Raw genomic sequence first — 23,050 nt, forward strand, 5'->3', positions numbered from 1 at the left:
ACAACTTGGATCCATCCTCTACATGGCATCCTTTTAAATACTTGAAGATGGTTATCAGATCCCCTCTCAGTCATCTCCTCTCTAGGCTAAACAGACCAAGTTCACCCAACCTTTCCTCATACGTCTTGGTCTCCAAACCCCTCACCAGCTTTGTTGTCCTCCCCTGGACATGCTCCAGTTTGTCTACATCCCTCAACTGTGGTGCCCAAAACTGAACACAGTATTCCAAATGAGGCGGTACCTTCACCTCCCGTGAACTGAACATGATACTCCATTTGATACATCCCAAAATCTCATTTGCCTTTTTAACCACTGAGTCACACTGCTGACTCATATTCAATGTATGGTCTACTAAGACTCCTAGATCCTCTTCGCACATACTACTGCCAAGACAAGTCTCCACCATTTTATATTTGTGAATATGGTTTTTCCTACCTAAATGCAGAACTTTATATTTATCCCTATTGAATTTTGTTTTATTTAGTTTAGCCCACTTCTCAAGAAGAAATCTTACTCCAAACAGCTGGTTTTGGCCATCCCCTCTAAATGTTAAGGAATGTCATTACTGATGGCAAGTGAGAATACCGCCCCCCCCCCCAAGAAAGTGAGGTAACGAGTTGTGTGGATGAAATTAGAGCAACTGGAGTTTAGCAGGTAATGATGGTAAACAAGCCTCCAGTTCTAGGCAGCAGGCCTTTTATACTCTACTTGCAGGAAAAGGCTTCTACCAGGTTTCCGAAGCTGACTTCCAGCTCATGAGGGATGTAGAAACTATCTCTTTCTTCTCTCAGAGCATTGCTGGCCTGCATATTTTGGTGGGGAGCCAAAAAGAAACGATCACTTCTTACTCATGAAATGAGAACAGAAACACTGCTTATGTTAGCCCTTTCCAGCTTGGAAAGGATAGAAAAGAATGAGGAAAGGGGTGTTCCCAGACAAGTCATAGTGGCGGGCATGGGGAAAAACCCAACTGCAGGCATTTCTGCATTTGGCAGCCCTGAATTAGACCCCACTTTAAAATATGAAAACTAGTTTCCTTTGCTGTGGGACAAGTGAGGGTGTGATTCAGGTCTACACCTGAAGAGGCAATTTTTTTTAGAGTTGGCTTTTTATATACCACTTTTCTCTACCAGAAGGAGTCTCAAAGCAGCTTATAATCAATTTCTCTTTACTCTCCCTGCAACAGACACCCTGTGAGATAGGTGAGGGAGCCCTGATATTACTGCTCTGTCAGAACAGCTCTATTAGTGCTGTGGTGAGCCCAAGGTCACCCAACTGGCTGCATGTGGGGGAGAAAAAACTTGACCTGTTAAAATACAAATCTGAATGATATCCCTAACAATTAGACTGGCACAGAATAGTAATGTCATAATAGTTTTTTTCTTTTTTTTAAATGAAGATTAACTCACAAAACAAGGCTTGGAGGATGAGAATTAACTTTAATTTGCAGATATATACAGATTGTAAAACACTGCCTCTTTGTAGGACATAAAAGCAATCTTCAACTCTAAATTATTTATAGATTTAATACTCATAAATCAAGCATAATATAAAGTCAACAGGATTGTGCTTACATATTAATTTCATTGTGAAGTATTACTGACAGCAGGATTTTATACCAAGTTTTGAGCAATAAACTAGACCATAATTTAAATAAAAATGTTAGAGGGAAAATATGTTTAAATATTTTAAGAATATTTCAATGTATACGGAGGTCAACCATTCTATTGTTCTATTGTTATTTTCTACCTATTAGGTATATAAGTCACAACATATACAATATACCATACCTATGTCAGATAACAATGACAAACAATGATACAAAACAGGTTCAATTTTGCTTCAGTCTATTTAAGAAGCTCTTTGAATGTTATCAGTAGAATGTAAGCATTGTGTTTTGCAGTGCCTTCACATAAGCATGGAAATCATGCGATGCTGTATTTGGTAGATGAAACTTTAGTTTGTACCATTAACAATTGCAGGAACTGCCTCAAAGGATCAGTCCAAAGATCTACCTAGCTTAGTACACTTTTTCTAAATCAGACATTGGATTGTATCCACTAATGCACAAGCATTAACATAAATGAAGAGTAGGGCAGTCCCATTTGTGAAAGTTATTGTGCAATACTTATTGCTTTCCTCTGCACAAGATCGTTCATAAGCAGAAATATGTATACAAATAGTCTGACTTAAACAGTTAAAACACTCTTTTTCTTGCATTTTTGCTTGTACAAGTGTAAATCCTGTGCTGGATCCAATTCATTCAGATGTCTTGGGTATTCCACAAAGCATGAAGAAAATAGTTTCCTGTAGTTTGTCCCTAGCATCCTGATATGTACCTTGCTAATACTATTATAAATATCTGTCCTTATTATCACCTCCCTCACCCAACCATATGTCAGCTGTTCTTCATAGCTGCCTTGAGTCTAAGGAGTTCCTGGTGGGGAACAATCTCCTAGGCAGCCCCTGAAAGGAAGCTGCAATAAATGTCCTGTACTTTTCCTTTCCACCCAACTTTTTAATAAGTGTTCAACACACCCAATAGCATAATAAAGTTTCTCAAGAGTGTGGGATTGAGAGGAGTAATATCCATACAGGGTACTGGGTGACAGTAAGGAGAAGGAATGAAATAAAATCTCCCTTCCTGCTGCTTATATCAGTGGAACTGCACTAGCAGTATGAAATGCTTACAGTACAATCCTAAGCAGAGGCAGCTATACTCATAAACTTAGAAAGGCTTATTTAGTATGGCACTTAGAAAACCTTGTCCAAAAGTTGACAAAAGCTTGCACCAAGACAACAAGTCTCTTCTGACATGACAGAAAAGAAGCTGCACATCACTACAGCATAGCCCAAAAGGAAAAGTCATATTCCTATAAAATGTCCTTGAGCAGCAATTTCACCTACGCTCTATCGCCTCTGCACCTGGCATTTTGTTCATTCTTTTAGTTTCTCCTAATTCTATATACAAGAAATTTCACCTAGTCACATCTCCCTAATCAACCCCAAATATTATTGCCCTTAAGTGTATTATGGGAAATAGGCAATGACTCTTTTCTTGTTTATTTTAACATAAGACCTTAAAAAATTAACACAGCCCTAGAATTTAATTAATAAATTCTAGTGTAAAACAGTAGCATATCAAATTTTCTATAACATGAGTACTAGGAAATTTGCAAGTGAAAAGAAGGAAAAAAGGTTTGTCCTTTCATACTGGCTTAATAGTTCACACACTGAAATCTTTTTACCAACACATAAGGGGTTGACATTTCAGGTGCTGATGTTTGCTTGTATTTAGAGCATGCTCTAAATGGTGGGTGATCCATAGTATAAGCTCAGGGTTTTCTATCTTTATAGTCTCACTGGAACGATTACTGGTGGGAGAAAAAGCTTCTGCTTCAATAGTTCACTGCTGGGAAAAAAATAAATTACAAAAAAAAACAGACTGTGTGTATCCTAGAATTACTATAAATGTAAGAAGTAAGGAGAGGTAATGTGGTGGGCAAGAAGATAATACTGCCAAGTGGCACATGGTAGACAGCTCCTATGTCTTTATGGACAGGTGGTAAGAAATGGTGGTGGAGATAAGGGATAGCTGTAGACAGCATGGTATAGGTGAGTGACTGCTGACTAGCCAGAAGTGCCTTGTATAGGTACCAACATCAGTAGTTCATGCTGGCTATTCCTAGCCTGTCTGGAAGGCCACAGTTCACATAGCCAGTCTACAGATTAGACTTCTGTAACTTGCTCTAGTCGCAGTGAGTCCAAAGTGCAGCTGCCAGAATCCTTACCAGAACACCATGGATGGATCAGGCAGCTGTATTAGCATTTTACCAGCTATAATCTCCGGGTCAAGGCCAAGGGAAGGTTTTAAGCTATTTAGTTATTTAGTACTTGATTTATATCCCACCACTCACTCAGGTCCCGGGACGGCTAACAACATTTTAGTTACAATACAATAAAAACAATAAAACACTATAATAAAACAGTTCCCCGGGAAACATCAAGGGTCACACCCAAACTCCTGACCAATTGAGAAGCTGAAAACTAGACACCATCCAGGTGGGAAGGTGTGTCTCCTTATCTGGCTATCTCACCCAGCCAGAGGACCTCTGTCTTCAAGGGATTAAGCTTCAGGTCACTTTACTGGAACCACTCCACTACTGTTTCCAGGGGTATATGGCTGGTTGTCCATCAAGAGGTAGAGCAGGCATCAGGCGGCAGCAGCGAGTGGCAGAGACTGAGTGGCTGTTCCAGGTCCACCCCAGATGGCGTGGCTCCTTAGGAGGAGCTGCACACCTCTAGGTAAGTTCTGGCAAAGGAGCTACACCGGGTTTTTTACTTGCCGGCACTCCTCCACCTAGAACAATGGCTGCCACATGCCAAGAGCAGCACCTGTACATAGAGCTAGAGAGGGGATCACACCTTGCTGTATCCCACATTGGAGTTGGCATTGGAGCAGCTTATATTTCTTTAAACTAATCTGAAGCTGTTCACAGGCTTTAATCCAATCTTAGCTGTACCTATTGCTCAGTTACTTATGCAACTTGACTCTAATTAGCCCATCCTGGCAACACTCTCCCTACCCACTAACTATATGTAATGGTTGATTATTTCAATGTATCTGGAAAAAATGTGCATGTACACGAAACTATACTCAGGAAAAAAAACAAACAAGCATTGTTGATCTTGAAGATGCCACTGGATTCAAACTTTATTCTGATCACTATAACATTGCTGAATCGTGGTTAGAAACAAATGCCAATTAATCATCATTAGAATTAACAGCAAAGCTTTGATTTCCTTAAACTGTTTATGTGAGTGGAATATAACGTTTACACAGTAAGGTACCTAAAAAAGAACCTACACATTTCCCTTCTTTGAAATATTGTTTGAGATTAGTGTCTCTTTCTTGTCACTCTTACTTGTCACTTTCATTCACGAAAGATCTGAACAAGACCTGGACAGCAAAAATAAACTATGGATAAATGATGGTGATATGTTGGAAGAATCGTGAAGAAAACAGTGTCTCTGAACATCTGTAAGATATTTTGATCTTGAGAGAACCACAGTGCGATGAAAAAGTAACTAAACTACATTAGCTCCAATTTTGCCAGTATCTATTACATGAATTGATGATATTAAGATCTAACAATGAGAGGCACAAGCTATTGTTTTGCAAAGTCTCACTGTATGTATAAAATGATAAAAAGTATTCCCAAACAGTGCAATTAAAAATGTACACAGGGTTTCTTAAGGTAGATATTTGACAATATACAGCTTTTATAGTTTTAAAGTAGAAGTCTTCATAAAATTAGCACAATCATTTATTAAACTTCTAGAAATACTTTAAAAGTAACAATTTCCATAATGTTACAAAACCACTTACTAAATCTTTCTCTGGTGATTTACCAAGTCAGAAATACTGTTTCAGCAACAGTGTTAGATATCCATGATTATGGGTGTATATATGTGAATGAACAAATAAAACCTTAACCCACCATATCTTTTTCTCCAGTTTGCAAGCTGCCGCTCGTGAAAAGTATGGTGTAGATGGTAGGATGATACTGTACCTGATTAGCTCTGGAGGTGGTCATGGGATCAGATGGAGAGGACTTGGTGGTAGTTGGGGATGATGGCAATGTCTGGGAACAAAGCAGTTCAGGAGCAAATCAACCTCAACAAGCCTTAGACTGAACAGTTAAAAAAAATTAAACAAATGTAATGTAATAGAAAATTAAAGAGAAGAAGCCTGAGATCTAAATTTCCTTCTCATTTGAACTTAATGGAATTTAATGCCAGTCAAGCAAATAACTAATGCATGTAAGTATGCAGGCATACACATGTAAAAACAAATCAATGGCTTAAAATTAAGATGGCAAACTCACAAAATAATAAAAATATGCTGACCATATGAATATTTTCTTTCCTACACATTATTCTTGGGGAAAGTAAAGGCTAGTTAACAAACCAATTCCAACAAGTTCAATGAGCAGATGTACCACATAACCAACAAGCTGTTAAAAGGATGGCAAATGCTTGGAAGGTACAAGATAATAACATCGTTTTCTCTCATCCTTGTATCTGGGCTTTGTCCTAGAGAGTTGGGACTTCATTTAAAAACTTGTGAACCATAGCTGAAAACAATTTATCTTAGGTTTTTAAAGCAATAAACTACTAAAACATTTATTCATTTATTTAAAGCAAAGGACAGGTGAAAAAACTGTAAACATCAGTTATATCATGGATGAAAGCTTCATGATAGAATTGCAGCACAATATTTATCATCAGTATTTAAAAGAAATTTATATAAGGACAAAAGTTAAAGAATGCTGCATTAATCTTTACATAACACATAGGGTTCATATCATACTGTTATTTCTTCTTAAAATATATAGCAGAGTTAATGCTAACACACTTGCTAATGAACAATTAGTGATTCATTTGAAATATATACATAGCTCTTGAGAGTAGTCCAATCACAGTTATCAAGTATTTTAGACAATCATATTTCAATTTTCAAGATAAATATACTTTTTAAAAATTATAAAGACATTTCTTGAATATAGTTTAAGACACCTAAAATATCTGAACTCAGAATATATGTAAGAAAGGAGTACTCTACAATAAATAATTTATATACCAATATATATATATGTCTAGGTCAAACTACCTCTGGGAATGTCTGGTGTTGGCTGACAAGCTTTCATATATGATAGCTGCCACATAGGGCATTTTGTGGTGGGTAGCATTATGGCTACTGTATAGTGAAATTTCCCTGACACATACATTCATGTCCATGTTTGGGGGTGGGGAGGAGTAAAAAGCCAAAATCTAGCACACCAATGCTTATTTATTCATATTATTTCATATAAAGGCAATTAAATAGGATGCTCATGTTTCTATTGTATGGCCTAATTAAAGTGATGAGCCAGAACACACTGCAGCTTTTCATGGAATGTTACTTGGTCCTCACCTAATGGACCATCTATTGTTTAAAGTATCCTTTACATATGGGAATACATCTTCTTTTGAAAAACTCCAAAGACAGAGCTTCTATATTGTGGCACCCAACTTATGGAACGGCCTACCAGAGGAAATCAATGACATTGGCTTTCCACAAACTATATAATCCTAATTCTACTGTCCTATCTATTGAATGTCTCATCATATTGATTACATTGACTCACTCTACGTAATACGCTTTGAGTCCCAGTGAAAATTGTGGACTATATATAGTTTAAATAAATATTCCACATGAGTATCAACTTAAGGGCACCATTCTATATATTTCTTGATCTAGCTACAAAATACAGGGTCACCAAGGAACCTCCACGCATCAAAATGACATGCATACAATGGTGCCCCCTCACAAATGTAGCATACTTGTGCAAAGGGAAGAATCTTTGATTTTTGCCAAAGTGCCACCTATCTGAAACTCTCTGCACCACAATGGCTGTCATTCTGGAGGATTTACTAACCATCATGACACCTTTTAAAGCAGGAGCTGCCCTGGAAAAAGGGAACTGGAAAAGCCCCATTCTACAAATATTTCAGTATTTAACCTGTGATATTGTGAATTGCACATAAGCATTGCATATTATTTAGTAGGTGAAGAAACAGATGGCCCCTTGGGAGTTCTTGTTCAATAGCAGAACTACCGTGATGTCACAAGAAAGTGTACAATCATTCTAAGTCCTTTGGCTCAGCAACACAATGTTCATGAACAATACAAATTCATTGGATAAATTGAAAGGCAGAAAAAAAACTATACATATATTATTGTTCTCACAAGTCTTTTGCGATATTCAAACAAAGTTACAGGACAGGTTAACTGTAGAAACAGAAGGTTTAGAAGCTGAATGGAATTAAGGTCAGGGTTTGTGAAGAAAATTATATAAAGGAGGCAATGTACAGAACAAAAGGGCTTGACAATAGGGTAGGAGAAGGGGAAATTCTTGCATATGCTGTAGGCTCCAGATTGCTGAGTTCTATTATCAGCAAACGCTGGTGAGCAAGAGGGAAGGAAAGCTGGATGGAGGAAGCTCCAAGAGATTAAGGACAATACTATGGTCTAAGAAGTGGGGGATCTGATGAAGCAAAAGAGTCAGCATAACTTGAACTCCATTTTGATTTTGGGTGATTGATCCAGAGTGAACCTACCTTTCCCCCATGATATCCTGGAATGGATATACCCTCGATATTTGAATAATCAGCATGAGTAAGCCTGCAACTGTCTGCTTTCCCTGAATAACTTGTTGCTGCCTCATGGCTGCAACAGTCTGTCCCTGATTGGCTGGGCACCAGTTCAAAGAATTCCTAGTTCCTGGTTGCAAGATTTTTTTTTTTAAGGTTTAAGTTGACTGTTCTCCAGAATCCACAATTCTCACAGCAGAGATTTGCCTCATTCGGTGAGAGGCTGCTACAGTCTCGTCTCAGCTTGTCTCTATCCCCTGAATGCCCATCCCCACCCCACTTGCTCACCTGCCCGCCCGCTTGCAGCCTTGTTCAGATTGGTTTCTGTTTCAAGTCGGGGGGGGGGAGAGTACAAAGAGTCGGATTCAAATCAATCTGAATTCAGCAGGATCAAAAGCAGGAAAAAATAAAAAAATCTCTGTGCAGATTCAGCTCAGGTGGGGGTCTGAGAATCCCCTAGAAGTGTAGCTTATCTCCTGGCTGAAGTGAAAGCTCTCCCCCCTCACATGCACCCCTTCAAAAGGAATGCACATGGCCACAGACACCCATTAGCTAGCACAGTGTGTTGACTGGCTGGTGATGTCTGCCCTTCTGAAGCCTGAGGCCTACTGCTGGCAACTGCAGTTGTATTAGTTGTCTGCAAGGCCAAGACGTTGCCCCACAAAAGTGGATCACCTAGTTTCCCCCCAAAGTCTCACTGTCTACTTTCCTGTAAAGCTAACTCCACTTGAAATTCTGGGCCACCTATGCTTTTGAGTTCATTGGATCCTCCTGGCAAGTACTGTTTTTTTTTTTTAACCAGGCCATGTTTGAAAAAAAGTCACTTCAGTCCCCATGTCTCTCCAGCTATTTACTTGTCCATCATTGACAGTTCCAGGCGATAACTATTCTTTATTTAGATATTTCTGCACTTTCCAGATTCACAGGACCCATGCTGGTCTGTCTGCCTGTCTGCGCTCTAAAATACAAACAGTTGCGGGTAAGGGCTGGCCAAAGCCCATGACAAAGCTGTGCCACTCCACCCTAACCTCAGTCTGCAAGCCTCTATGATTGTCTCTAGTATCGCTGCTGATCTCTAGATTATAATGATCAGCTATGCATGCAAAAATGGCTACTTTTGAGTGTGGACTCTGAGGAATTGTACCGTTTTAAGGCCCTCCTCCAAACCTCCAAGAATATTTCCAACCCAGGGGTAACCAACCTCCAGGTGGGGGCTGGAGTGCCCCTCGAATTGCAGCTCATCTTCAGACTATAAAGAGTAGTTCCCTGGCAGAAAAGGCTGCTTTGGAGGTTGGACATGGTTGCTGTGCAGAAGAGACATTTAAGGCCTCCTACGCAGATTGTTGTAGAGATTTAACACTTGAGGCTTACCACCCAGGGTTGTTGTGTAGATGAAACAGGAGGAAAAAGAAACTCTGCAATAGCATCCAGTTTCATCTGCACAACAACCCTGTGTGATAGGCCTCAAATCTACGGAGAGTCACAGAGAAGAAATATTCATGGTTTGGCTGTGTCTTCCCTCCAGCAACAAGGTCAACCACAGCAGTATTTTAAGTGAGAAAAGGTTTTTCTGTGGCCTCCCAGTCAGCCAACTGTTAGGCAGAAGGGGAAACCTCCCCCCATCAAAAGGAAACCCCATGTATACCCACAGACTCCCCTGCATTGCTCTCAGAAATGCCTCCCTCGCCTCAGTCAGGGGCTGTTAGAGACTTCCTTCACAGCAGGACTAAAGGAAGGGTGGGGGGAGTTACCTGCCAGGGGCAGCTAACTCTGGGTGATGGACTATGACTAACTGAAAAGTGTGAAGTGAAAGAACTGTGAGGGGCAGGACAAACATGCTGATTGGGCAGGCACCGCCGAGTTGTTGGGAATGGGTGCAAGTGGGGCTGAATCAATCAGGATGCGCACAACAAAGCCATATGTATCCTGATTGGCCCGTGGACTGGAAGTGGAGGCTGGACAGGCTCCACCCAGGAGGACTCTGCTCAAATATTTTAACAGCAAAGCATTATTGATTTTCCTGTATTTTTTCTGCTCTACAAAATAGATTTCTATTCTTTAATTATTTAAACTTGCAATAATTTTGGAAGCTAGATTAGGTTGAAAGTATGCAATGTACTCAGCATTACATAATAAAATTTGTATTGAATAGAGATTAATATAAGACAAACTCCAAAAACCCACACTACAGCAAGGTTTGTGGTTCACAATCTGGTATTCATGAGCTTAGGCTCCCCCAAGGGCATGCGTCCATATGGGTCTTCAAGCATTCATGTGCAATTGGGCTGTGTTCTTTACTCTAGCTTGGAGTGGGTGGGGTGTGGAAGAGCTGTAGAACAACCGAAAGCTAGAGGACATTTTGCCGGATACACACATTCTTGAGTCACAGAAATGATACTGCCTTTGGTTCAATTCCATTATGTTGTTGACCCATGTTCAAATTGATTTCCATACCTATAGTTCTTTTATTGAAGCAGTGATGGTCCTACTGCATCTTATATGAATAGATGTGATCTTCATTCCAATACTTTATAATAGTATTCCATTTAGCATTGCTCGAGCTTCTATAAATCTAGACTGAAAATTTAAATTTTAATCAATTCTTACTACTTACATTCTTCTTTGCTTCCAGCCTTGCATTTTTTTTTATCAAAATAGGGAAAGCAGACTACTATGATTTCTTCATTATAAAAACACTACAGGCAAAGCCCATTGTATCCAGGAATACAACCGGCGCTAGAGCTTGGCAGTGGGAAGAGGAAGGGGAGGAGTTGTCCAGTCTGTAAGGGCACGGGGTTGAATGTGTGTTGTGTGGGAGGTTGTGGTGGCGTGGTGGCAAATGAGGGTATGGGTGTGGAGATATGGGTGTCAACCTGTGGTGTGGAATGTTCATTGAGTATGGGAGAGGACTGATCTTTGGGGATTGCGGCATAGTAGTTACAGATGAGCTTTCCAGAGCCATGTCTTCAGATATTGAAAGGGAAATCAGACTGGAGACTCTTTTAGGGGGAAATTTCCCAGTTTTGCATTCAACATCATTTCCCTTCTTGTCCCCCTGCCCTAATACACATGGGGTAGTCACAGTACACAGGTGTCTACCCTGCTTCTTCTGACTCCATTTTTTTTACTATTGATAAAATGTTATGTGGCCAAATACTTCTTTCACGGCTACTCCTTAGAAGAAGAGCTGGATTTTTGTACCCTGCTGTTTACTACCCAAAGGTTGTTGTGGAGTTGAATCACTTGAGGCCTACTGCACAGGGTTGTTGTGCAGATGAAATAGGATGAAAAAGAACCTCTGCAACAGCTTCCAGTTTCACCTGCACAACAACCCTGTGTTGTAGGTCTCAAATCTGCAGAGTTGCTTGACTGTTTCTTCCCTCCAGGGCCGGACACAGCAGTATTTTAAATGAGAAGGGGCTTTTCTGTGGCCTCCCTGTCAGCCAACTGTTTGGCAGAAGGGGAAAGCTCCCCCCCCCCTCAAAAGGAATGCCCAACTCCCATGCCCTCAGACTCCCTTCCATTGCTCTTGGAAACGTCTTCCTCCCCTCAGTCAGGGCCTATCAGAGGCCCCTTTTGCAGCAGGCCTGAAGGGAGGGGGAGTTTCAGGCTGTAAGTATTTATTTAGATCTTCCTGCACTTTCCAGACCCACAGGATTGATGCTGGTCTGTCTATCTACGCCCCAAAATACAAACAGTTGCTGCAAAGGGCTGGCCATAGCCCATAGCCCAGGAGGGACACACCTGCACCACTCACTGCCAACTGCAGCCTACAGGCCCCTACCATAGTATCTAGAGTATAATGATCATCTCAGTCACCAGCCTCCTGCCAGCTCTGTCAAGGTTCTGAGGCAATTTGCAGTTGGACCTGACAGTTAAGACAGCCCTTGGGCGAAAAGGGCTGGTACAGCCTGTCCAAGCCTTATCCCCCTTGGCAGCCCTACTGACCTCCTCTCCCTGCGGTGGTCAGGAGCAGACTGGCAGCAGTGTCTCTAGATTGCCCCTGATTGGGCTGGGTGGGCGGGTCGGGAGTTGCTTTGCGCCTTCTGACTGGATGGAACTCTGGTCTGTCCTGGTGAGGGCCCAATCAGATTTGCCCCTTGGCCCCTGGCTGCGCGCACCTCCAGATTGGCCCCTTGGCCCCAGACTGACAAGTGGAAGGCGCAAATTGTTGGCCCCCCCATCACAGACGTTTATTTATACTGCGGAATGCAGTTTACAGATAACTGCTATTCATTCCTTTGCTTTTCTGTCCCGTAGTGTAAAAAATATTTACACTATGGGAACTTTTCAGAGATAGATATAATCTCAGAACAATGCACATTTGGTGAATATTTTTAAAGTATATCTCTTCTCTCATGCCATGAGACCACATCTGTTCTCTGAATTCTTGTATGCAATACATAGTGATCCAAGGATTCATGAGCATAGCAGAGCAAGAATCAGTACAGAACACATCTCTCAAAGATGCAGTCTCCTACAAGGATACAACTAATACATTTTTAAAACACTTTAATTAAGGGGGGGAAAGGGGGGAGAACTTACTGTGGCAAATGCTGTATGCAGAATTATTTGCGGGGGTATTTCTGAGTGGGAATGGCTGACTCTAAACACTGAAGATAACAATGTCTTCTGTAAAAATTATGGGTACTGACTTCAGGTACTTAATTCCCACAGAATTATCTTGGAATGCTAGAGTCTCATCAGAATAACTGATTATCAATAATATTATTATTTAATACCAAGAAAAATATCAATTTAAAATGCTGGCAGTTTAAAAGGTAGACAAAGAGAAATGAATCAAAATAATCAATTTTGTTTGTGTGATGAAAAACAAAAGCACTGAAAAGCCTGACCCAGACAACAGATCCATTAAGTCATGCTAATTTGTTGCAGCTACCTCTTGGTAACAATTCTCAGTACCACTGGCTTGTTGAAGCAGGGGGATCTTTCTGCAATTGCTGACTGGATGAAAGGTGTACAAGAATCCCTCAGAAGAGGAAATATAATTAGAAAATTCTCAATCATGTCTTCACTTTCCTTCCATTTCTATCATTCAAATATGCAAGCAACCCTAAATTATTGAAACTTATGGAAAAGCTCACAAATTTGAGAATTATAACTGATATGTTTTAAAATGTATGTTAACTGTACATTAGTTACCGATCTTTAATACACCCTTGCTTCATGAATCCACAGAATGACAGTCAAGTACAAAAGCAATCTTAAAATAATACATTGCACATAAAGCATATGTGTTTCCATTAAAAATAAGGAGTTACAGGTTTAGCTGAAAATGTTCTTTTAGTTCTAACAATACAAAAGAATGACCCATTATTAAGGTCATAAATGTTTTATGATCCTTTAAAAAAACAAACACCAGAGATAGTTGTTCTTTGAAAATAATATATGAAGAGGCACACTGATTGTGACTGCCTCAGCCTAACTATACCTCACCAGAAAGTTAAGATGGTTAGGGCTCAAACACAGGGCCTTTCTTCTAGGCTTTTGGATCACTCAAGAGGCATGTCCATCAAGACGGGAAGAATTCTAATTCCAAAATATACAGCTGCTGGATTATCCTAAGTCGTAAACTGCTTAGGGACAAACTGCAAATGCCATGGGTTTTATGATTAGAAGAGCCGCTTGTGGCGCAGAGTGGTAAGGCAGCGACATGCTGTCTGAATCTCGGCCCATGAGGCTGGGAGTTCAATCCCAGCAGCTGGCTCGAGGTTGACTCAGCCTTCCATCCTTCCGAGGTCGGTAAAATGAGTACCCAGCTTGCTGGGGGGGAGGGGTAAACAGTAATGACTGGGGAAGGCACTGGCAAACCACCCCGTATTGAGTCTGCCATGAAAACGCTGGAAGGCGTCACCCCAAGGGTCAGACATGACTCTGTGCTTGCACGGGGGATACCTTTATCTTTACCTTATAATTAGAATTGTTTGCCTTTAAAAAAAAAAATTAACAGCCCGATGTGGCTAGTCTGAACATCATATTGTTGTGTAAAAGAGAGCTTAACCCTTCATTCCTATGCTGTTTACCTAATTTGAATAGCTCCTCTGAATGTGGAAAATGGGAAAATGATAGGTAAAATTCTCACACTGTTTAATCCTTAGAAGGATAGTCTAAATGAACACGAAAGAAGAAAAAAATGACTGTGGATCTCACAAACAGAAAGGCAACTGTTTTCTTCTATAAATGACCATGCAAGGTACTAGAGAAATTCAGCCTGGAAATTTATTGGCTTCTTAATAGAGAAATCCAAGCATAAAAATCATCAAAGAATAGGATCAACTATGATCCTCACAAATGAGAAGCTGACTTCCAGGAGGTGGGTAGCAACCCAACAAAGGGTTAAAACACCAAAATTATGGAATGAGCTCCCCCCCCCCCACATATGCACACACACAAAAATCATAACACATAAAAAGAGGACTATCCTTTTGATGACTTGCTGAGCCTCAGATTGACCCTCATTGGGGGACATAGGATGACAGTAGTCCCCCACTGAGGGCCAATCTGAGGGCTCTTCTCTGCCCCCTGCTTTCCATGCTGCTTTCCATGCTGCTATCCAGTACATGGCATGAGGAGGAAGAGCTGGCAGGAGGTAAGATGGAGAGCTGGGGATGGGTATCCAGCTGCACTCTGCCATGCTGTGCTTTGGTCCCTAGCCTCCTGGCTGCTGGGAGGGTGGGGAAAGTCATCCAGCTGTGCTCTGCCACGGCCTTGGTTACAGACCTCCTAACCACTGGGAGAGCTCAAGGGGCTGTCCAACCCAGCTCATTGGCTGCTCCTCTCTGCTATCCAAGAGCAAAGGTTAGAGGGCAGAAGGGTCCTTGCAGAGCACGGTGGCTAGCCAGCAGGCCCGGATGCCCTGCTCTGCAGGAGCCCTCTCACACTCTGCACTCCAAAATGAGCTTTGCTTCTAGTATTTATTTATTTATTCATATTTATATACTGCCCTCCCCGAAGGCTCAGGGCAGTTTACATAGAGCTGAAACTATACAAACTATAGCAAAGTCAATACTTTGCAGAGCTACCCTTTGCTGCAATTGCAGCTACAAGTCTCTTGGGGTCTGCCTCTATCAGCTTAGCACATGGATTTTTGCCCATTCCTCAAAGCAAAACTTCTCCAACTCTTTCAAATTAGATGGGTTGTGTTGGTGTGCAGCAATCTTCAAGTCATGCCACAGAATCTCAATTGGATTGAGGTCTGGACTTTGACTAGGCCATTTCAGAACATTACCATTCTTCCCTTTAAATCATTCCAGTGTAACGGTAGCAGTATGTTTAGGGTCACTGTCCTGCTGAAATATGAGTCTCAAATCTCTGGAAAACTAAAAAAGGTTTTCCTCAAGAATCCCCCTGTATTTAGTTCCATTCATCTTTCCTTCAATGCTGGCTAGTTGCCCTGTTTCTGCAAATGAAAAACACTTGATAGCATAATGGTGCCACCACCATACTTCACTATGAGAATGGTGTTCTTGGGGTGATGGGAACTTTTTGGTTTGCACCACACATGGAGTTTCCCATGCTGGCCAAAACCTCTATTTTTGTTTTGTCTGACCAGAGATCATCCTTCTGTGTTTGAGGAGTCTACCACATATAGTTGGACAAACTCCAAATGTGTCCTCCTATTCTTTTCTTTAACCAATGTTTTTTTTTTTTCTGGCTACCATCCCATAAAGCCCCACTCCATCGAGTATACATCTTAAAGAGGTCCTACAGACAGATACTCCCATCCCTGCTGTGGATCTTTGCAGTTCCCTCAGTGTCTTTGTTGCATCTCTGATTAATGTTCTCCTTGCCTGGTCTGTTGAGTTTTGGAGGGTGGCCTTCTCTTGACAGGTGTGTAGTGGTGCCATATTCTTTCCATTTTGTTAGAATGGATTTCTTGGTTCCCTGTGGGATATTTGTTATATCCAACCCTAATCTATATTTCTCCACAACATTGTTTCTGACTTGCTTGGAGTGCTTCTTGGTCTTCATGTTGCTTGCTTAGTGGTGCTGTAGAGTCAGGGGTTTTTCAGATTAGGTCTATTTATACAGACAGACTGTGGCAGATCATGCACCACTTGGATTGCATGCTGGTGGGCCTTAATTAACTAAATGACTGTGGTTAGATTAGATCTTATTAAGGGGTGTCATAGCCAGGGGGTTGAATACTTATAAAGAAGAAGAAGAGTTGGTTCTTATATGCTACTTTTCTCTACCCGAAGGAGTCTCAAAGTGGCTTACATTCGCCTTCCCTTCCTCTTCCCACAACAGGCACCCTGTGAGGTAGGTGAGGCTGAGAGAGCCCTGATATCACTGGTCAGAACAGCTTTATCAGTGCCGTGGCAAGCCCAAGGTCACCCAGCTGGACGCATGTGGGGGAGTGCAGAATCGAACCCGGCATGCCAGATTAGAAGTCCGTGCTCCTAACCACTATACCAAACTGACAGTCATGATGTCTCTTTTTCTTATCTTGAGTGCTATTTGGGCATCGTGGTATGACCCAGCACTAAGAGTGTGTTAGAAGTTTAATCAGGGGTGTTCTGAGGGGCTACTGTAAATTTGATAATTGTGAGCTGTATCTGGGCTACCATTCCAGGCAACTCTTTCAGAGCAAGACTCTTCTCTAATAGTGCCACTTGCAGAGGAGGGACACCTCTGGAAACTCAGGTAGAAAATGAGCAACTGGCTGAGTGTTGGGACTTCTCTTTCACTCCAGTCAAATTTCATCCCTTACTTGATGATTATTCCTGCTTATCAAAGAAATGGCTTTACACTAGAGTCTCCTATCCTTTCACTAGCCAACAACTGAAAACAAATGCCAATAATCTTGAATCAGCCAGGGAGATGTCTGAGGCTGTAGTCGCTAAAATAATGCATTTCTGGCCAAATTGCAAGGCCTTTTGCCACCCCACGATTTCCCAATGTCTGGTGGTAGTCCACAAGAAGGCACCAGACAAGTTCACATTCAACCATCAATTGTCCTACTCTGAGGGGACTTCTGTGAATGATGCCCTCCCTCTAGAGTTTTGCACAGTAAAATACACTTCCTTTGATCATGTGGTGCAGTTGATACGGGCCTGAGGCACCAGGGAGCTCATAGTTAAATGTGATACACAGTCTGCCATTCTCTCAGTGAACTCTAGAGATTTCTGCTTGTTAGAATTTAAATTCCAGGGGTAGTGGTATGTAGACAAGGCCATGTCCATGTGCAGCCTTTGAGGTATTTAGCTCCTTCCTAGAATGGGCAGCAAAAGCCAAGACAAGCACCCTGCATATCACTCTTTACTTAGAAGATTTTTTGTTTATTGGTCTCACAGGTAACGCTGCCTGCTTGCCGCACCTGACAAAATTCCAGGACCTGGCTAGGGAACTGGAGGTCCTATTGGTCCACGACTGAGGATCATGCAACATGGTTAACTTATTTGGGCATCCGATTAGACTGTATTGAAAGGAAATCCCGCCTGTGGGAAGAGAAGCTTTTGGCACTGCTGACTCTTAATAATCGGGCCCTGAAATGTACTAAGTTTGCCTTGAGGGAGCTGCAATCACTGGTGGGGCATCTTAACTTTGTTTGCATCAGGCAAGGTTTCTGTGTGCACTTAGTGCGGGCCACAGTAGGTGCCTCTGCTCTTCATCACCACATACAACTATAGCTGACCAAGGGCATAAAAGAAGACCTCAGAGTTTGGCTAAACTTCTTGGCTTTGTCTGTGGGCACTGAGGGCCCGAAAAAATATTCCAAAGGTAAGAGGAAGCCATACTCTAGGATTACATTATTGGATGAATGAAATGCTTTTGTAGCAAAACGGGCTTGCTGATAAAAGAAGTGTGTGGAGGAGTAATTAGTGGAATGGCAGTTCCCTACTTAGTGCACACGATTATGCATAATATATACAATAGACATAAACTATGTTCAGATCTTGAAGTGGGAATCTGCATAGGAAAGTAGGGAGCCCAGACTCTTTGCCCATTCAGGTGCTTGTTTTTTGTTTTTTTTTAGTTGCAGACACAACTAGGTACCCCATATCTGTGTTATGTAATGGGGTCCCTTGTCAAAGGACTTGTAGATTTTCAGTGGTTTTACTATCGCAGGCTTTCACCTTTGTCATATACAAATGTATCCAGTGGATTCAGTGTGTAAGCACCTAAAACAGAACTGATAAAATCTCAAAAATCAATTTTACAACCAAAACAAAAATAAGGCTTTGTACTATAATGGAGAAAATTTGCCAGAATATTATAGAATTCAGATCAGTTTCTGGAGTAAAACCTTGGAGTAACTGATTGCTAGTATAGTCACTGGAATAATGTATACTAGAGCTGGGCCCATTTCAAACTGATCCCTTTACATGCTTCGTCATTTGAAGCAAGGCAGCCAGGCAAATGAGACAAGCCATGAACTCTGTTGCCTAGTTCTGGTTATTCTTCCTCTTATTAGGAGGAAGCATTTCCTTCCTATATGTTTGACATCTTGTTCAATGTATTGCCTCCATCTTGAGGATGTTAACTTGTAAAAGTATTTCTTTCTTGTTTGCTTTCAATAAGGGTTTTTAAAAAATTAATACATCTAACATTCAAAGGTTCTCTCTCAAAATGTAGTTTTATGCAATTAGATTAAACTATAAATTAACTTTAAAACAAATACAAAATGGTCCCATTTACTAATTCATGACTCATGAGATAGAGAAGCTTGCTCTGTTGGCTTCTAAGTTTAATTCCAGGAACGTGAACAATCTGCATGTAAGCACTGAGCTTCAAAACTGTTAAAAAGGTTAGAAACCTCTTGACACAGTTGTCTGGATCCTGTGCTCCCTTGTTTGTTGACATAAAACATACTGACAAGTGTGTCCATTTGGAGCAAAATGGAATGGTTCTGTAGGGTAACTGAAAAACAGCTAAGGTCATTACGAACTGCTCAAAATTCCAGCAAATTGATATGAAGCTGTCTTTCATCTTCTGACCATTTCTTTCCCCTGTGCACACAATCCCGCACAATGAGTAATCCAACCTAGAAGTGAAGCAACCATGATCAGAATGATCACATGTTCAGGAACCTCAAAATATAATTTGAGATAAAGTGTACTGAGAAAGCCACCATAATGGAGAGAAGCCAATTTTTTCTGGGGATAGAAAATCTACACCACTGTGGATGTAACTCTATATTGAGAAAAAATCCAGATCTGTCAGGTTCTTGTTGTCATCAGCCATTCAGTCAAGTCCAACTGGAAGGGGGAAAGAATACAACTTTGGTGCACCACTTTCTCTATTTTGAACCAGTCAGTGTCACCAAATGGTGTATGTGCAATGGCTTCTTGGTTTGTGTAGACTGACAGCATCAGTTTGATCAAATGCACTGGAACCCCCCAATTTTTCATGGTTTCTCACAATTTGTTGTGACCACTTGAATCAAAAGCTTTCTTGTAGTCAATAAAACAAATGTAGACAGCCTACTGATATTCCTATGACTTCCAAAATCCAGTGCAGATTTGCTATGTGTTCACGGCTGCGACATCCCTGTCAAAAACCAGCCTGAGCATTTGGTAATTCTCTCTCAATGGTTGTTGCTATGCGTTGTTGTATGATTTTGAGCAGGATCTTACTAGCATGAGAAATGAAAGCTATTGTATGGTGATTAGAACACTTTTTTGAGTCACCCTTTCTTGGTAGTAGGATGAACATAGATCGTTTCCACTCCTCTGGCCAGTTATTGGTTTCTGAGATTTTCTGGCACAAAGCTGTAACGGTTTTGATTGGTAAACATCTCAGTAGTTCCATTGGTATGATGTCAATGCCTGGGATCATGTTTTTTGGCAACTGACACAAGACTCACTTGACTTCCTCCTCACGAATGGCCAGTTCAAGTTCTATTTCTATTTATTTATTATTTATTAATTGGATTTATATCCCGCCACTCCCGTTAGCCTCGTGGCGGGTCACAATCAGTAAAATCCCAATAAGACCCCTAATACAATAAAACCCATCTAAAAACCGGCGATTCCCAACCTAGCCCACTCCAACAGCGGCAACTACAACCACATTTCTTTTTCATTTTGAAGAGAGCAGACTTTGTTCTACAATTCTTCTGTATATTCCTGCCAGGGTCTTGTACCATCTGGCAAATGGCAGCTGTTGTTCAGTCCATATGCCCCAAAAGGTGAAGGATCTTTTGAACAGATTGAAAATGGTTTGACAACACAGAAATATTACGTACTTTATCGGGAAACTTGTTCTCTCTACCAAATTCAACAGCAGTCCTATAAACTACATCCTTTTAGATGGAATTAAATAGGATTTCTCCCAGTTGACAAGAAGACGAAGTCTTTGGTAGGTCTCCAAAACTAGGGAACAATGTCTTATTAATTGGGCCTTGGAGTCTGCTACAACAAATCAATCATCCAATTAGGGAAATTTTTCACAACCTTGTAAATGTAAATGGGCAATAATTGGGGCTAACCATTTTGAGAATACTCTGGGAGCTGTGGCCAAGCCAAAAGGCAGAACTATGTACTGAAATACACAGGTCCCACAAACAAATCCTAGGAACCTTTGATGCTGCCAATGGATAGAAAAATGAAAGTAAGCATCTTTAAGATCAATGACAATAACCTAACAGTTAAACTTGAATAGTTGCAAAATTGAAGGAATACAAGCCAAAAAAAAATTGAAACATGTAGAAAAACTTTCAGATTTTTGAGATCCAAACTGGGTCTAATATCTTTTTAGGAACCAAGAACATCCCGGAGAAAAACTCTTTTGATGCTTGGTACTCTAATACTTCTTCAATTGTACCCTTATTGATTAGTGCACTCAATGCCTGAAACAGGTCAGGTCTGGTAACTGGAAACTTCCAACTGGGATGAACATGGAGGCATCAACTTACTGAAAAAAACCCCACTCACCCAGTCACAAAACCTAACAGGAGTAGGATTTACCTCTAGTCAGAAAACAGTAGGGTTTATTCCTAGCTATAAAATAGACTTCTTAAAAGAGGCTGCCTCTCTTTGAGGAAATGGCTGGTGTATTGACCTAGGATAGCTAGAAGCCTTGCATCTAGGATAACTCTGCTGGGGAGTAAAGGGCTTAGAAATAAGGTACTGGGACCCTGGAGGGATAGAACATTGGTAGTCCATCCGATAAGGATGCCAGCTCTGACAGACAAACAATTTATGGTTATATTGAGGTGGGTCAGGTTGGGATACACCCAACTATTATGCTGTTCCATCGTTTCTCTTGATAAGGGAGAGTGTCTCATCTGTCTTGACAGAGAAAAGCATAAATTCCTCAAAAGATAGGTCTTCTGTATTATACTGTTCTTCTGTGAGAAAGCTGTTGATTTTAATCAATCATGATGTCTGAGCACAAAAGAACTTGCCATGTGACAAAGTGCAGAATTCTCAAAATACCATTGGTCTGCTGTTTTGAATGTTGGATGGCTTCAGCCAGCGGAACTTTAGCAGAAGGCTGCTTGTCATCAGGGAGAGCTCTAGATCCCAGAGAAAAACAAATAGCCTGCCATAATGGTTTCATAGTTGGCAATTTTAAAACCCAATATAGAAACAGAATAAAGTTTTTGACCTAAACCATCAAGCTTCCATCCCTCCCTTTCAGTGGGAGCCCAATGATAGCACTGTCAACCCTTGGGCTGCATCTCCTCCATAACTAGAAAAGATGGTGAAAGGTGAGTCGTTTGATAATTGAAAGATTCTTAATTCTAGAGAAGCATTCAACTCTTCTGGAAATGAGTTGAAGAGTGGCATTAAAAAATAAAAGTTCTTGTGGTAGATCCTCTAAGTTGTCCAGTATTTGGAGAATCAGAATACAAGTCGCTCAGGATTGTCAGGATTGTAGAATCTCTGTCATAAATTAGCCTGAGTTCCTCCATGTCAGTTATATTACTAGATGGGGCCCGGCGCCTGCTAGTCCCGGCCTTGTAGTTTGTAAGCAATAAAATAGAATAGTGATGTTATGTTAACCTTATCTTGTTATGGGCAGAAAGGGCTGTTTGTTACCTCTTTCAAGGATGGGAGTTTGGAATCCTGTTTTGGTTTCACATATGTCTTTTCTCACTCACCTCCCCCCCTTGGGAACTGTCAAGTTTTGGGCGGGAGAAATGTATTGATAAGCTGAGGCAAATCTGGCTTCTAGTCAGATTTGACTTTTCAGTCCATTGCGTGTAGTGCTAATCAATAAAACTATTTTTCTTTTGAATAAGTTTTGTTGTGAGTTTCCTGTGCGCTTGACATCAAGTCAAATCTCACAACTCCTTTCACCTGCAAAATGCAGGGCGAGGGACATACTTTTTCTGATCAGGGAGAGGGCCTGGATTGGGACCTCTCCCAGGCCGAAGGCGCTGGTGCGGGGCCGCACAGCTCGGCCATGATGCGGGCTGTCTCGGGGGCAACCCCGGGGCCCGAGGAATTTTTGGAACGTCACATCACCCAGCGCAGGCGGTTGTCGAAATACGACCGCCCTACTGGGGATGAACGTTGGCCGGAGCACCTGGGACTGCCTAGCTACGCGCTGGAGCCTGTGGGTGAGACACAGGACTTGCAGTACAAGCTGGACAGGGTGACTAACTGGCTGCAGGACCTCTCGGGTCGGCTGGATCCAGAGGAGAGACGCCGAACACAACGCCTGCTAAGGGACGTGCTCGGTGGGGGTGCACACGATACCAGTGCACGGAGAGAGAGCGGTGGGTTTGCACTGCAGGAGCACGGCATGGCGGCCGCGCAAGCAACGGCAGAGGCGGCTGAGGCGCTGGCCAGAGCCCGGGCTCAGCTAGAGATCGAAGCCGAGGCGGAAGCACGCGCAAGGGCGCAGAGGGAGAGAGAGGACGAAGGCGAGGAACGAGAGG

At 41.6% G+C, this 23,050-nt stretch overlaps 1 protein-coding gene across 5 annotated transcripts in view; it reads right to left on the bottom strand.

The window, feature by feature from the left end:
• The window catches only part of NOVA1 (NOVA alternative splicing regulator 1), a 171,570-nt gene that overhangs the window by 15,356 nt on the left and 133,164 nt on the right, over nucleotides 1–23,050 (bottom strand). For 4 of the 5 annotated variants that reach the window (XM_077322998.1, XM_077322999.1, XM_077323001.1 and 1 more), the window contains exon 4: nucleotides 5,574–5,645. The exons of the other annotated variant lie outside the window; for it this stretch is intronic. In XM_077322998.1, coding sequence (XP_077179113.1) covers nucleotides 5,574–5,645 — 72 coding nt within the window. The remainder of the gene's footprint in view (nucleotides 1–5,573; nucleotides 5,646–23,050) is intronic. 5 annotated transcript variants of the gene reach the window in all.

Source organism: Paroedura picta, chromosome 2 (genome assembly GCF_049243985.1).
Source record: "Paroedura picta isolate Pp20150507F chromosome 2, Ppicta_v3.0, whole genome shotgun sequence".
Classification (NCBI taxonomy): Eukaryota; Metazoa; Chordata; class Lepidosauria; order Squamata; family Gekkonidae; genus Paroedura; species Paroedura picta.